The 16,649-nt window shown below is 46.9% G+C and overlaps 1 protein-coding gene across 5 annotated transcripts; it reads right to left on the reverse strand.

The window, feature by feature from the left end:
* Positions 1–202: 202 nt before the first annotated feature.
* On the reverse strand, positions 203–16,613 carry gnpat (glyceronephosphate O-acyltransferase). Of its 5 annotated transcripts, none has more exons than XM_084559952.1 (17): positions 16,491–16,613; positions 15,367–15,558; positions 14,843–15,019; positions 14,636–14,765; positions 14,317–14,444; positions 14,106–14,181; positions 13,705–13,856; positions 12,690–12,820; positions 12,077–12,327; positions 4,929–5,027; positions 4,523–4,696; positions 4,287–4,366; positions 4,057–4,197; positions 3,245–3,344; positions 3,049–3,142; positions 1,592–1,656; positions 203–1,501 (listed from the first exon to the last, which is right to left on the reverse strand). In XM_084559952.1, the coding sequence occupies exons 1-17, from the start codon at positions 16,512–16,514 to the stop codon at positions 1,458–1,460; spliced, it is 2,058 nt and encodes a 685-aa protein (XP_084416078.1). In that variant the 5' UTR covers positions 16,515–16,613; the 3' UTR covers positions 203–1,457. The 5 variants fall into 5 exon arrangements, with proteins under 5 accessions (XP_084416078.1, XP_084416077.1, XP_084416075.1 ...); XM_084559951.1 differs by having other exon boundaries at positions 4,523–4,699; XM_084559949.1 differs by having other exon boundaries at positions 203–1,656.
* Between the last annotated feature and the right edge of the window lie 36 nt (positions 16,614–16,649).

Here is a 16,649-nt window from a genome sequence, read left to right on the forward strand (position 1 = left end):
TCATTAAGTAAACACCAAACTTTCAGTCTGGGGTGACTCAGGCAGAGAATATGTGATTGTTCAGCCTCAAGGTTTAAATCCACCAGTTTTTCCTTTGCTGCCAAAGCAGCTTGTTTGAATAAAACTTCAATCTACTGCCGACGCCGGGATGTGCACGGGCATGTACTGACCAAATAAATAACTTACAAAATAACAATACAAGAATGTTTTTGTTTTTATTTTAACAAATCTAGTTTTAATTTGGATTAAAAGAAACTGCACACTTCTGAACGACATGTTAAATGTTTAATCCTGAGTTATTAAAATCACTCTCAATCACTTTTTTTCTTTTTTCTTCTGCAACGTTTTGTTTCTCTGAGTTATTTTTGCCTTTTTTCTACAATCCCTTGTAACAAACGTATATGATGAGTGAATCACTTCAATAAACATAAATAAATGCTGAACTTTAGACCCCTTATAATAAAAACAAAGAATCGGTAACTTAAAAGTAACTACTCTAGACTCGAGAACAATGAACAATAATTCCACACATGTTCCTTTGGCATAGCTGGTAGTGCGTGCTTCGCTGTAACTTTGTTTTATAATGGCAACTAAATGACTTGTAATCAATATCTACACCGTGTAAACAAACATGGCGGCTTGTTCATTCACCTTGGGAGTGTTGGCAAACCTGCACCAGGGTGGTTTAAATTCAAAAATTGCCCCGGTACCAAATATTATCACGTCAGGTGTTGGGTTTGTGGCAAGTTCAACTCAAAGACATAAAGTGTAAATGTGCAAAAGTTAAAATATGTTATAAATTTTCTTATCCGCCCGTTTTAATAACATTTCTTTCACCAAAGGAGAGTTAGGGTATACCGCAGGTCCACACCACGAAAAATACGAATGAATAAATTCATTAAAGTGCTCGAAAGAAAAAAAAAAAGGAGTGACTAACAGTTAATGGTGGAGACAAAATGAAGCTAGGATGAAAGAAGACACAAATAAAAGCCTCGGCGAGTGTTTAGTGGATACGTATTAAATGCATTAAATGGAGAATGGCCGCTGTTCCGAGGCCGGGTTGGCACATTCAGAAGCTTTCACAAGGCAGCTCGTAGCAAAAAGGTCGCCCATTCAGAGTGAGGCAAAGGAGCTCGGCAATACACCTTCAAAGGCTTCACCCATCATCTAGTTTTATGTTGCTTTTTATATATATATATATATATATATATATATATATATATATATATAAAAAGGCTTTCAAGAGGACAGTCCGCGAGAGAAATAAAGCATTTTGAAAAAGGACTCAATAAAAGGGGATCTGGTGGTCTCCAGATGGCAAATCTTTTGTTCCATCTCTCATTGAAAACAGTTTGGCTCCACTGCCAGGATGACTCGTACTGTACCATGTAGAGAAGAGCCTCATCGGCATATTGTTGAACCTCCTCTGTGCTTTCTGTTTTAACCAGGTCACTGAATTAAAGGTGAGCAGCGACAGCTTTCTGAGTGGGGAGTCTTCCTCCTGGACAAAAGAAACAAAAGTAAGATGCGTTTAAGAGCCTAAAGTAATATGACAGAGTATGTACTCCTGCTGGGTGTTTAGGTTTCTCACCTAGAGTGTCCTCCAGTGAGTTCACCATCACCTTGTTGATCTTTAAGGACCCCTGATCCACGCCTCTGAAGGAACAACAGTGAAGTAATCTGTTATTTTCAGCACTAAATAATTTCTTTATTAGCAGGTACTTCCAGTGACAATTAAAAATTTGGGTTTTCTCTGGATTATAGAGTTAAAAGGGCGCTGGATTCTATTTGATATTAGTTTCTGCTCAATTATTTAAACTAAAATAGATGAAATTCACCTGTTTGAAGTTGTATTAGGTGGAGGAACTTCACGGTGATCTAGTCAATTTGGAGGCCAGGTCAACACCTTGTGCTGTTCTTCATGTTTTGTTTTGTTTTTAGTTGTTCCCGAAGTGTTTGTGTGTGTGTGTCTGTGTCAGGCTGCATCCTGCTGGGGATGGCTGCTGCCATCAAGGAGTGTCATTGCTATGGGGTGGGGGTGCCTGGTCTGGTCTAGGTGGGTGCTACATGTCTAAGTAACATCCACATGAATGCCAAGTCCAAAGGTTTCCCAGCAGAACACTAAATTGTCACAAGATGGTCAATGTTACTTCTCCAGTCTGTTTTATTGCTGACTGTCATATATGAACCAAGTCTCTGCGGGTATCATACTCTTTTCAATAAAGCCTCTATCATAAGGTGTTGTGGGAGAAGAATCTTTCGCCTAGCCAAGGAGTTCTGAGGTCTCCATCCTCATCTGGTCCATTACTTGCAATTAAACAAACCTGAAATTCTTAGTCTTATGTGTCTTATTGTGCAAAATCCAAGAATCTGAAACAGTCTCTGCAAGATCACTGTTTATAAAGTTTTCAAATTCTCCTCTCAGCTTTGAGCTTAATCGTTAATTGTCGACTCCTTGATCTTAAATCAAAGACACCACTAACTATCAGAGCTCAGTGTCTACTTTCTTTTTTGTTTTTTTAGATTCTTTTGTATTTTTAGAGCACACATTAACCATTGATTCCTCCACAGTGAATAATGAAAAATAAGGGCTAAATTGGATTTCTTTTTTTTATTTTCAAGTCTGTCCTCATGAAAAAAATAGGGTTTAAGCATAGAGCGGGCTATCTTTAAAGCCACTGAAGGAAATTTGGGACTTAAATAATTCAAATTGTCATGACAAATCTACTTAGGGCTGCAAATGAATTCCCTTTTTAGCTCAATTAAAATAACCATCATGATATCCTGAATAGCTCCGGTAATTCAAAATTTTTTATATATTCTATACTTTTTTTAGACCTTATACTTTAATACATGCTGATTTGTGGGGTTTTTTTTGTGTTTTTACTGATTTCTACTGGATAGTGAATTTTGTGTCAGCATCATTCTACTCCACAGCTGTACACATGTAGTTTCTTTAGATTTTCCTCTGTGGTTTAAGTATATAATTGTGTTCACTTCTGCCAATCAAATGAACCCGGGGCACGCAGGTGACCCAAACGATCGTACCCTGTGAGTTTCATCACAGCTCCAAGTCTCAGCAAGGCTGCCAGAGAGTTCTTCTGGAGGTCCGATGACAACACCTCAGTGTATCTTAGTCTACCTGGAGAGCACACACACATACAACACAACCCTTTAATACTTTTAGTAGAAGACTGAAGTAAAGTCAAAAACAAATTAGATATTTTTTTTTAGCGAGAAGAACCTCTTAGAAGCTGTTTGATGATGAACTTCCGGACGGCGGGAATGAACAGTTTTTCAGTCAGACCGTCAGTTGCCTCTTCACACAAGAACCTACACACCACCTGCAACCATGCACACAAGCTATTGAGACTAATAATGAGCTTACAGCACCCCCTAGAGGACATCTGCATACACTACTGCTTTAATTCATGGATATACTGTGTGTACTTATAATTAAATTCTAGGAATGGAAACATCAAAATATTGGAAATAAACCACAGTCCAATTATGAATGGATAGACACCGATCAGGCATAACATTATGACCACCTTCCTAATATTGTGAAGGTCTCCCTTGAGCCTCCGAGACAGTTATGACTCATCAGAGAATGGACAGCCTTCCTTCTGAGGGTGTCCTGTGGTGTCTGGCAACAGAATGTTGTTAGTGGGGGTCTTTGGGTCCTATGTGTTGAGGGGAGGGGCCTCTGTTGATCATCCCACAGATACTTGATCAGTTTGGGATCTAGTGAATTTGGAGGCCAGGTCAACACCTTGTGCTGTTCTTCATGTTTTTTTTGTTGAGTTGTTCCTAAAGTGTTTTTGTGTGTACAAACAAATTCTATATGCTGAAAGTCGACTAGATCCTAGATTTAAGTGTGAACTTTGTAAAAGGTGTACAAACAAGTTATATTAAACTAAATGAGTGTTGATATTTGATGCAAATAGGCCTGGTAAAACGTTATAATATTAACCCCTGTAACTCCAGTTATTTTTAATTAACTAAATCTCTCATCATGCACCTGATCCAAATACAGCAGCAGACCGTCTGCCTCACCTGGTATCCCTGTAAGAACGGGTCTAGAATACTGGTGAGGAAGGCCAGTGTCCTGTGTCCTCCCTCAGAGACCAGAACCTCCTGCTGGCTGATCTGCACAGCTCCGGTCTTCATCAGCAGGTAACAGGCCTCCTCAAAGTCCTGCAAGAGATACAGAAGAAGTCAAAATGTCTATGCTATCATTTGTTTGACTTTTATTTCAAGTAGAGCTGCATGTGAACGGTCCTCACCTGCACTGTAGCTCCAGGACAGAGGATGAACTCATTGGAAAACATGTTCCTCAGAAAGCTGAAGCTGTTAAAAATATCATCTGGAAAACACACAAAAGTGTTCATTCTGATTTTAAACTGTCAAGACACACTTTTCTTTTAAATTTACACTTGAAATCCACCTTTTATGTTCAAATGTGCAAAAATATATTCACTCAGTGACATGAAAGTGTAAAAGAAGGTCGTGCTCGTCTCACGTTTCTTGCTGGAGGAGGCGGTGTGGATGGCCGAGGCGAGCAGTGCCGGTCGGAGGAAGACGTGCAGCGCCTGGTTCCTGTAGCAGGCGCAGGACAGTATGATGACTGCCTGGCCCAAGAGCTCCTCTTCTGGAGTAATGGCACTGCGGGGCTCCCCTGATGCCACTGGTTCTCCTGCTTCAAGACAAGAATTTCTTGCATTGGCTAACAGTTTTACATCGCTGTGGATCCCGCTGGTGTAGTTCGCAAAATGACCAATCTGTGGTCAAAGGAAATTTACAATGTTCGTACTGGACTGTCCTTTACATTATCTGTACATGACAGTTAAATAAGCTGATATGATAAGGAATAAATAGACAGCGAGACAAGAAATTAAGGCAAGAAAAGTTTAAAAAAAGAAACAAACCTTGATCCAACGCCAGCCGGACTCTTCCCTCCGAGATCCTCACTAGACCTTGATGAAGGGAAAGACTGGAGGAAACGACCTCTGAGGGAGGGATGTGGTCTGGAAGAGAGACAGAAAATATCAGAATAGAGATGGAAGAAGAACAAGAAGATGAATATAAAAGAAGAGGATGAAAAAGAAGAGAGATCAGCGAATCACATGATCTCTAGTGGAAGTGAATGTAAACAAAACAGAGACAGCAGTGAAACAATTTACTAGCCAAGTGTGACTATCTGGATTTCATTATGGGATGTGTTCTATTTCATCCTTACTGACCGCCAGAGGCGGTGCTTCAGCACTGAATGTCTCCATCTCGCGCATGCGCAGGTCGAGTGTTTATACCAACAGAGTCACCTGTGACCCCCGATGACACCGGCTAACCTATATCTTCCGGTGACATCAGAGGATCTGTTCCTTTTCATCTTCTCGCTTTTGCAGGTAGACGTATGTCAGTAAGTTCTAGCTGAACTAAGCGTTTACTTCACTGATGCTTCGTCGCCGGTAGCCTTGCGACAACGTTGTCGGAGCTGCGAGCTGCGCCCTCCAAAGGCTGCGACGAGCTGAGACGGGAGGTTTGTTGCGGTTTACCGCGGACACCCTTTGAGTATTTGTTTTAGTCGTTTGTTATAAGGTTGGTGACGGCGTGATACTCGCTCCCTCTCCCGACGCTCGTGTTATTATTTTCGGGCATTAGCGGTCGCGTTGCCCGCTCGACCTGTTGGCTGTGTATCGGTACACTGTTGGTTGTACCCGTTTTTCGTTGTAGTTTGATTTGTTGGTGAAGCCAGCGTACTCGCTCCCTCTCCCGACATTTGTGTAATTATTTACGGGCATTAGCGGTCTGCGTTGCCCGCTTGACCTATTGCCTGTGTATCGGTACACCGTTGGTTGTACCCGTCTTTCGTTGTAGTTTGATTTGTTGGTGAAGCCAGCGTACTCGCTCCCTCTCCCGACATTTGTACCGCCGTTATCCGCTAAGTTGTAGCCCGTTTTTCGTTGTTGTTCCCTGTAGTGGTGAAGGCAGTGTGTGCGCTCCCGCTCCCACTTTAGGTGTATATTATTACCTTGGAAAAGTAGTTTTACCAGCGTTTTTCGCTCGGCCTACTTGGGTTGTTTTGTTTTTTTGCACAGCAAGCTGACTTGCTGGTGAAGGTAGTGCTCTCGCTCCCGCTCCCAGCATAGGCGTGTGCTGTTGCCCTTGTTGCAACACCTGTTGGTGAAGGCAGTGCGTTCGCTCCCTCTCCCAGCATCTGTTGTTTTCTCAGTTGTTGTCACCATGTTTGGTGACCACTCTTGCTCGGCCTGTCTGGCTTCTCTGCAGCCTGAAGATGGTCATGATATGTGTCCTTCGTGCCTTGGCCTTGAACACCTGAGGGAGGGGCTTTCGGAGGATCCATGCATGAACTGTAGCTTCATGCCCCGGGCAGTGCGGGTTGCCAGACTGGCTGAGGCTGAACACCTGCTGGGCCATGTTCCGGGGCCGGACCAGTTGACTCCAGCCCAGCGAATGCCAACTCAGCCTAGGCGACCTAGACGGCGGGCTGAGACCGTGGGTGCCTCCTCCGGGAGGGGGGCCAAGGAGTCTAAACTGGCCTCCAAGGTGGACCAGCTGACTGAGGAGTTGAACCAGGTGAAGTCCCTCTTCCTAGCCATCCAGTCTGGGACTGGTGCAGGGGAGGTTGGTGCTCCTGCTCCTCCTGCGGCCGTGTTCGATCCAGAGGATGATGTGCTCTCCGTGGCGGCATCAGCCACTGAGTTCGCTGACTGTGGGGCGGACGTGGTTCCCCAGGACATTACCTCCAAGCATGGCTCTGGGGAGAGCTCCCGCTCCTCAACCCACAGTTGTGCTGCTGGGTCTGAGGATAGCTCTATGGGTGCCATCATTCGTATGGCCCTGGCCCGCCTGCAGCTGGATGTTCCACAAGCTCAGCCGGCTCCTGCCAGTGCTTTTTTCAGGCGGGGCCCAGTCCCTGCCACCTTTACTGTGCCTCCGTCAGACGGATACCTGAGGGAGCTGCACGCATGCTGGAGGGATACTAGAGTCCTCTCTCATGCAACATCTGATGGCCGGACCCTGGCTGCCATGCAGGACGCAGCCAAGTTTGGCTTGGCCCGCATGCCAGCGGTTGAACCGACTATAGCGGCTCTCATCGTTTCGCCTGATGAGGCTCTGAGGCCAGATGCCAGGTGTCCTCGCCCCCAGTGTCGGGTTACAGATGATCTGCTCTCTAAAGCTTATGACGCAGCGGCACGTATGGGACGCATCGGCAATTCCCTGTCGCATCTGATGCTGGCTCTTTCTGCATCCCTGCAGGATGCTACGCTGGACGCGTCTGTCCACAGTTTCAGTGACGCGTCTCTGCAGGCTTTTGCTCTGATGTCCAGAGAACTGGGGCGCTTGATGTCCACTCTCGTCCAGGCTCGCCACCAGGTGTGGCTGGCACAGTCGCCTCTCACTGAGACGTGCCGGAGAACCCTCCGCAGTGTCCCAGTGGAACCCGGTGAGATTTTCGGGTCGGCTGCTCTAGAGGTGCTTGAGCGCACAGTCCAGGCCAGACAGACTCGACAGCAGCTCTCTGGGCTTCACAGGAGTATGCCTCCTCCCGGCAGGCCGGGGGGTTCTTCAGCTGCCCCCCAGCGACGCTCTCAGCCACAGACTTTCCCCAGTGGCCACCTTAGGTCTCAGCGACCGGCTCAACAGCCTGTTCAACGAGGGGCTCAGGGCTTTCGAGCCCCTGAACGACTGCCCTCTAGACAACCTCAGGCTTTCGATGCAGCCCGTCGTCCCCCCAGGGCCTCTAGAGGCCGGGGGACCAGGCGCTGAGAGCCTGGGGCCGGTCGTCGGCTGTTTTTCCCAGCAGCAGCTCAGCCACTGGGCTGCTTCCACCACGGACCCGTGGGTGATTTCCACCTTAACCCACGGGTACAAACTTCAGTTCCGACGCCGGCCCCCAGCCTTCGGCCGGGTCAAGATGACCATCATACACGACCCGGCAAAAGCCCATGCCCTCAACCAGGAGTTGTCCGCCCTCCTGGACAAGGGTGCCAGCGAGCCGGTAGACCCCCTGTCATCACCCGGGGGGTTCTATTCGACTTACTTTCTTGTCGAAAAGAAAGACGGCGGACTCCGCCCTGTCCTCGACTTGAGGGGACTCAACAGGTTCCTCAAGGTCTTGCGGTTTCACATGCTCAGCACTGCAGAGGTCCTGTGTACCGTTGCCAGAGGGGAGTGGTTTACTTCGGTAGACCTGAAGGATGCGTACTTTCATGTCCCCATAGCACCACACCACAGACATTTTCTGCGGTTTGCCTTCCAGGGCCGCCATTTTCAGTTCAGGGTGCTCCCGTTCGGCCTCTCCCTTTCTCCACGGGTGTTCACCAGGTGTGTGGCGGCAGCCCTCTCACCCCTGCAGTCGCGGGGCATGAAGATTCTGCCGTATCTGGACGACTGGCTGATTTGCGCGCCATCCCGGTCTCAAGTGACCCGGGACACGGCGATTCTCCTCTCACATGTGACCCAGCTCGGTCTCAGAGTGAATTTTCTGAAGAGCTGCCTGGTCCCCTCACAGAGTACACTCTTTCTGGGGATGACTCTGGATGCCGTTGCCATGAAGGCCTGTCCATCTCCCCGGCGCGTGGACGACATCATCCGCCTCCTTCTCCTCTTTCGGGAGGGCCGCTGTTTGCGCTATGTCCTGTATTTGCGCCTCTTAGGCAAGCTGACGGCTGCTGCCACTGTGGTCCCCTTAGGGTTGCTGTCGCTGCGTCCCCTTCAGAGGTGGCTGAACAGCTTTCACTTGGACGCCAAGTGGCACCGGCACAGGAAACTCAAGGTGTCACGGCGTTGCCTCCTTGCTCTGGCTCCATGGAGGGAGAGGTCATTTCTCCTTCGGGGCATGCCCATGGGCTCTATTGCATCCCGTCGGGAGACTGTCACAACGGACGCCTCCCTCTCAGGGTGGGGTGCTGTGTGGCAGAACCGGACAGCTCGCGGGCTGTGGCCTGCACGGGACCGCTCGGAGCACATCAACGTGCTGGAGCTTCGGGCAGTGCACATGGCACTGCAGTCTTTTCTTCCGTTCCTGAGAGCGAGGCATGTGCTAGTACGGACGGACAATGTCTCAGCCGTCTCTCACATAAACCACCAGGGGGGAACCAGGTCAGCACGGCTGTTGCAGGTGACCCGGGACCTCCTGTTGTGGGCGGCTCCCCACCTAGCCAGCATGAGGGCGATGTACTTGCCGGGAGAACGGAACCGGACCGCAGACTTCCTATCCCGTGGCAAGCCTCCACCGGGGGAGTGGCGGCTTCATCCCGAGGTGGTGCTCAACATCTGGGACGTTTTTGGCAGGGCAGAGGTGGACCTCTTTGCCACAGAGGAGTCGACCCATTGCCCCCTCTGGTTCTCCTTGACAGGGGAGACCAGCCCTCTGGGCCAGGATGCTCTCGCCCACGATTGGCCGGAGAGTCTTCTCTATGCCTTTCCACCAATCCCTCTGATTCCTCAAGTACTGCAGAGGGTCCTCCAGCAGGGCCACAAGCTGCTGTTGGTAGCCCCCTTCTGGCCGGGGAGGACATGGTTTCCTCTGCTGCACAGGCTCTGCCGCAGCTCACCCTGGCGTCTCCCCGACAGGATGGATCTCCTGTCTCAGTTAGGGGGCCGGATTTGGCATCCCGACCCTCAGCGCCTGCAGCTTTGGGTTTGGCCACTGCAGGGCCCGACCCGCTGCTGACAGGGTGTTCGGACACTGTCCAACATACCATACTGAATGCTAGGGCGCCTTCTACCCGGTTGCAGTATGAGAACAGGTGGCGGCTGTTTTCTGTATGGTGTTCGAGCAGGGGTGAGGACCCCGTGCACTGTACAATTCCGAAAATTCTGGAGTTTTTACAGTCACTTTTGGATGGCGGACGGTCCCCGGCTACTCTGAGGGTATACGTGGCAGCCATTTCCTCTCGACATGCCCGGGTTGATGGCAACACCGTGGGGGGCCAAAGACTCGTGTCACTTTTTCTAAAGGGAGCCTTGAGGTTAAGACCCCCACAGGCACAGAGAGCTCCAGCATGGGATCTGCCCCTGGTGCTGGACGCTTTGTGTCTGCCTCCTTTTGAGCCCCTGGCGCAGGCAGAGCTGAAGTGGGTGTCTGCTAAGACTGCTTTTCTCCTCGCCATCACTTCGGCGAAGCGTGTTGGGGAGCTACATGCTCTCTCTGTGAGTGATTCATGTCTGAGATGGAACTCAGATGGCTCGGGGGTCACTCTGTGGCCGAATACGGCTTTTCTTCCCAAGGTTCTGTCATCGTCGAACCTTAACCGACCTATCCACCTGGCACAGTTTATTCCCCCTGCAGGGGAGGACGGGTTAGGACTGTTGTGCCCTGTGCGGGCTCTGAGAGTCTATGTATCTTTGACCGCAAGCATGAGACGGTCAGAACAGCTGTTCCTTTGTCATGGTGGTCCTAGGAAAGGCTGCGCTCTCTCCAAACAGCGATTGTCGCACTGGGTTGTGGATGTCATTACCCAGGCATATAGACGCAGTGGTCGCCCCCCGCCATCTGGGGTGAGGTGCCACTCTACTAGGGCTGTCTCTACATCATGGGCGGCTCTGAGAGGCGTGCCCCTGCAGGACATCTGTGATGCAGCATCGTGGGCATCACCAACTACCTTCTCCAGATTCTATCGGGTGAATGTGGCCACTCCCCATCCGCTGGGTGTGGCCCTGTTGCCCACCTCTACTGCCTCCTCTCATTGAGGTATGTATTGGCATTCCTCGTGACTTTGTCGTTATGGGTCATCCAGTGCTGAAGCACCGCCTCTGGCGGTCAGTAAGGATGAAATAGAACGAGAGTTACGTATGTAACTACGGTTCTATGAATCCTGGATGACCGCCAGAGCGTTCTGTCACTCAGAATCCTTGTGGTTTCGCGAGAAGATTCTGCAGGAACAGATCCTCTGATGTCACCGGAAGATATAGGTTAGCCGGTGTCATCGGGGGTCACAGGTGACTCTGTTGGTATAAACACTCGACCTGCGCATGCGCGAGATGGAGACATTCAGTGCTGAAGCACCGCCTCTGGCGGTCATCCAGGATTCATAGAACCGTAGTTACATACGTAACTCTCGTTTCAACCAATGCAGAGGAAAAACTAGCTCTGCATCCGATTGGACAGTCTTACAACCAATCAGAACCATTTTGTTGTAAACGAATTCAACTCCACGGTGCTAAGATTACCAAACAAAGGATTTTGGGGGATCTATTCTTTAGAAACATTTTCAGTTTTAATATCTGTCAACAGCATAATGATAGCTACTGTTAGCCCCAAGACCTAGTACACCGATCAGCCACAACATTATGACTATTGACCAAAAACGCTTTAGGAACAACTCAAATAAACATGAAGAACAGCACAAGGTGTTGACCTGGCCTCCAAATTCACTAGATCCCAAACTGATCAAGTATCTGTGGGATGATCCACAGAGGCCCCTCCCCTCAACCTATAGGACCCAAAGGCCCCCACTAACAACTTTCTGTTGCCAGACACCACAGGACACCCTCAGAAGGACCATGTCCCTTCTCTGATGAGTCACAACTGTTTTGGAGGCACAAGAGAGACCTACACAATATTAGGACGCCGGTCATAATGTTATGCCTGTTCGGTGTATGTCTACCGTTGTAAACAACAGCTGCTCTGTATCCTTGTTTCTTTCATTCTAAAACATCCAGATTTTAAATCTTTACATGACTTTGACGAGTCTTCTGCAGTTTTAAGAGATGATCTGTAAACATCTCACATTACAAGATAATCTGGGCCTAACCTCTATACAGAGTGAGGTCTGGAATGGACCTTCCACTCCCAGGAGGGGTGAATCAGGGGATAAATGAGCCCAAAACTCCTTATGGAATTCTTTATATTTTCCAGTAAAACTAAAAGTTCTACATGTACAGTCTTATCTATAAGTGGCAACATCACAGTCCTTTATCTGTGCAGTTTCAGGGATCTTTCCATTTATGTTTCATTCACAGATTTGAGTCTTAGAGACATCTTGTTAGTCATCTGACTAGAACACACAGTCTGTCTTCATTATCAGTCAGTCAGATAAGATAGTACCAGGCCAGTGGAGGAAGGCTCCATACTGCCGGGAGACGTCCCTGAGCCACACAGCTTGTTCCGTCAGCTCGTCCAGTGTCACCCCCTCTTTCTGCCCCGCCGCCCGGTTCTGGTGGTGGTTCTGGAGCAGCAGGGAGGCCAGGAGAACCCACGGCTTCAGGACCATGTTCTCCTCCTGGGCTCGCACCAGCGTGTAGGCCGAGTCGTTCACAAAGCTCTGGAGTTCCTCACCGGGCTTCTTGGGGATGTGTCTGGAAATGAGACGCAGTCTATGAACGAACACCTGTAGCTGGAACAAGCTCATGGAGAAAGATCATGAACGCTAGTCACTGGGATCCACAAATCTGAAGCAAAAATCGTTCTAATCAAGTAGGAAACTCTCCCTCTTCTGGAGATTTGAGCATTGAGCCCATTCACACATGTAACCATGGTCAGGATGCAAGCACAAAGATCAAATTTAGTCAAATATGAGTCAGTCACTTTGGACATATCCTTGAACCATGTCCTTGCAGAGTAGCTCAACTAGTCAGATAACAGTGAGACACACTGTGTTGACAAAACCGACACGATATCAGGACGGAGCCAGGTCTAATTTAACATCAGGATGTCTTGCCTCGGTGTCAGGTTGAACTGGCGGCGGTTCACTCTACCCTCAGCCAAACTCCTCACGGACACCGGCTGACCGAAGTACACATGGATACTGCCGTAGTCTTCACTGAGGACCTTCCTGGCTTTAAACAGGCCCTAAGAAGAAGACACACACATGTGGAGATTTACAACGATTACTAATATTTAAAGCAATACAGCACATTCTCACAGTATTTAAACTCTTTTAACTCTCTGATAGATCATTCTTTATCAAAAGACACTGTGTCTCACTTTTTTGTTTAGCATCTCCTTCTATAATCATGTGTATTGATAAGCCTGAAGATAAAATGAACAAATCTTTGAACAGACTGTTAGTTTATACTTCCAAAATAAATGATTTTCTGCAAACACAACTTTACATTTCAAAATATTCAGTTCTGCAATGACTTCAAATGTTTGAACTTTAATTCACACTATGCACCGATCAGCCACAACATTATGACCACTGACAGGAGAAGTAAATAACATTGACCATCTTGTGACAATTCAATGTTCTATTGGGAAACTTTTGGACCTGGCATTCATGTGGATGTTACTTAGACATGTACCACCCACCTAGACCAGACCAGGCACCCCCACCCCATAGCAATGACACTCCTTGATGGCAGCAGCCATCCCCAGCAGGTGCAGCCTGACACAGGCCCACACAAAAACGGTTTAGGAACAACTCAAAAAAACATGAAGAACAGCACAAGGTGTTGACCTGGCCTCCAAATTCACTAGATCCCAAACTGATCAAGTATCTGTGGGATGATCCACAGAGGCCCCTTCCCTTCCCTCACCCCATAGGACCCAAAGGCCCCCACTAACAACATTCTGTAGCCAGACACCACAGGACACCCTCAGAAGGCCCATGTCCATTCTCTGATGAGTCACAACTGTTTTGGGGGCACAAGGAAGACCTACACAATATTAGGAAGGTGGTCATAATGTTATGACTGATAGGTATAGAAACAAGTCAAGATGTTTAACGGACTCACTGAAGTGGACTCTTTGGGCTTTGGTACACCCAGCAGCTCTCTGGCGTAGAGCGCCTCCTCCAGGATCCTCTCATAGCTGATGCTGACTGGGACCAAGCTAACGTCAAACACCTCGCCTTTAAGGAATGGATCCATCACTATATTCAACAGACCTGGAGAAGGACACAAAGAGTTTATTATTAAATGCTAAAACAGTCCGAATCACACAAACACTAACATGTTGCAGACTTATATGAAGCGTTGTGAAAAACATGCTGCTCAGAGACTCTGTGTGCTGCCTTATTCACTTGTTCCTAGACTATAAGTTTTATTAAAATGATTAAAAAAAAAAACTATTTGACCTCATATTTGTAAGTTGGAGGTCCAGGGAGAATTTAGAGGTGCTTTGTTCTGAACCTTACCTAACTTTGGAGTCAAAGACTTGCTTGTTCGGCTTCTGGTCCCCTCGAGGAAAAACTCAACTGGTGCAAATCCATTCTAAAGTTAAAAAAAAAAAAATGCACAGGCAAAAGAAATATCGACCAATTCTTTTTCATAAGCAGTATGAAATAATGAGAGAAAAAGAAACAAAATAGGCATTGAACAATATATCCCATCTATCACTCTCCCTACCTTCAGCATGGTTTTGACGTACTCAGAGAAGACAGCCCAGTACAGTTTGTCTCCACCAAACGACCTCCGAATGAAGAAAGCTCCAGACATCCTCAGCATCTCCCCGATGAACTTCATCCCCATGAAGTCTGCAGGTAAACAGACTGTAAGTATATGTTCTAATACTGGTGGTAAGGGGGTTTTCTAATCATCTGTTTGTGCCCTAGTAGCTATATACAATCTCAAAAAGCATTATCGCGCAATGAAACCTCCCGATAAAGGAGTAAAGGTTTGTTCATTTGCTGTTAATAAACTCAGTAAATACAGTTTGTTTGCCTACCCATGCCGGCAGCAATGACAGGTAGAGCCAGGTCGTAGGTGTACAGGATGTAAGACATCAGCAGGAAGTCCATGTAACTGCGGTGGCTCGGTAAAAGAACGACCGGGTGCTCGTGAATGGCCTGCTGGAGCTAGCGACAACACAAATACAAGTTATGCATGTCTTTTTATATGTGTGTGTTACTGTGTGGCCCGTCTGTACACTCACTCTCTGGATGCCTTCTTCATTCACACAGATGCTCCTGAACAAGGTCTTGAACACTTTGCTGAGAGTGAAGGCGAAGAAGCGGACCGTGCTGAGCTGCAGGCGGTGGGCCATCTCCTCCAAGATGGCCGACGCCTCAGCCTGGACTTCGTCGGTCGGCACGCCGGTCTCTTTAGAAACCTGGACAAATTTAAAATCAAATTGGAACCAATAAAATATATTTTCTTAAATCTATTAGACGTTTGTCTCACAACTGAACATAGCACTATTTACAGCCTTCAGTAAACCCAAAAAGGAAAACCTAGTAGTTTCTCAAACTGTATTTAAGAAAACTGGGGAACAGTTTTGTTAGGAAATAAGCTGTGCCTGAATATTAGCATTCCTACAAATCTTACTTGTCTTACTTAAAAAAATGTTCTTATCTTAACTACACTGCTAACTTCAGACTGTAATCTTATGAACGCTTACACACTGAACAAACTTAACAAAAAACTTCCAACGGGTATAACTAGAAAACTAATTTTTACCTGATTGATGACATAGTGGACCTGACCAGACTGCAGCACCAGGTTCTTCAGCTCGCTGGCTTTGCAGACAGTCAGTCCTTTGTAAACGACAGGGGTGTAACATCTGAGGGCGTATCTCAGGTCGCTGGAGTTCCTCCTCTCCTCCAGAATGTCCTCGAAGTCATCCCTCTTCTTCAGCATGGGGTCCCTGTGCTATGAAAAGAGGAAAACAACACACCCTATTAGAAACGTCACTTCTACCACAGCTTTTGTCGCCAAAAATCAGAGGACCAAGAAGTGAGCAAAGCCACGGTTTGATTGGATGTGTCCACACTTTTACTACGAGGCGAGAGACCGAAAAGACATGCTGGGTTTCAAGCAATCTGGTGTCGCATGAAGATCTGTGAAAAAAATGTCACGTGTGAGATAAATAAAGATAAATAAAAACTTGAGATATGAACTGCTAGGCCTGCAACCATGGATGTCAAAATGTTCAAAGCAAAAGTAAAGCAAACAACAAATAAACAAGCATAAGTAGTACAATGGTGTAGCTGATTGAGGTGGTGTTCATTTTAAATTATGCATGGTTTTCATATCAAACAACGCTTGCCTCAGATTTGACTTCATTTTCATTCTGTTTAACAGTTACCATTGAATCAAACTGATAAATTAGTAGTGAAGAAGAATGTATGATATTGCATATGTGTAGTCTAATAGTGTAGAAAGTAGCAAGAAAACAAGCTATATCAAAACAGTATTTAAGATAAGTGATTTTACAATATAAAAATACATTGTATGATAAAGTATATTTGTTATACAAATAAAACTGTATTACCATGATTGGATTATTTCACCTATTCCTCCTAAAAAACAAAAACAAAAAAAAAAAACTAGAAAACTAGCTAAAAAACTAGAAAACTGCAACATGAAATCATAGCTTCTACCATACTAACACTGAATTGCGTATAATTATACGTATTCTTATGGATGTACTGTAAGCCTGAACAGCTGGTTATTAAAGTGTCGTTGTTACACCAGTATAAATCCAACTGTCGCCTGTTTGAATGAAATGTCAGATGTCAAATAGTGGACACTCAGCTACGGCTAAGCTAGCCTAGCTCGCTGCCAAAGCAAAGCATACATACCGAATAAACAGCTGTAGATGGCATTCTCTGTTACACTTTACAAACACACACACGCTGCATCCAGTGGAGTTATACATGCACGGAAATGCAGCTAAGTTTGACACTTGTAGCTGATAGCAGAACCTGGAAAGATTCACATGGGCGTGTAAACTGACACTT

This window comes from Chelon labrosus (genome assembly GCF_963514085.1).
Source record: "Chelon labrosus genome assembly, chromosome: 14".
Taxonomy (NCBI): domain Eukaryota; kingdom Metazoa; phylum Chordata; class Actinopteri; order Mugiliformes; family Mugilidae; genus Chelon; species Chelon labrosus.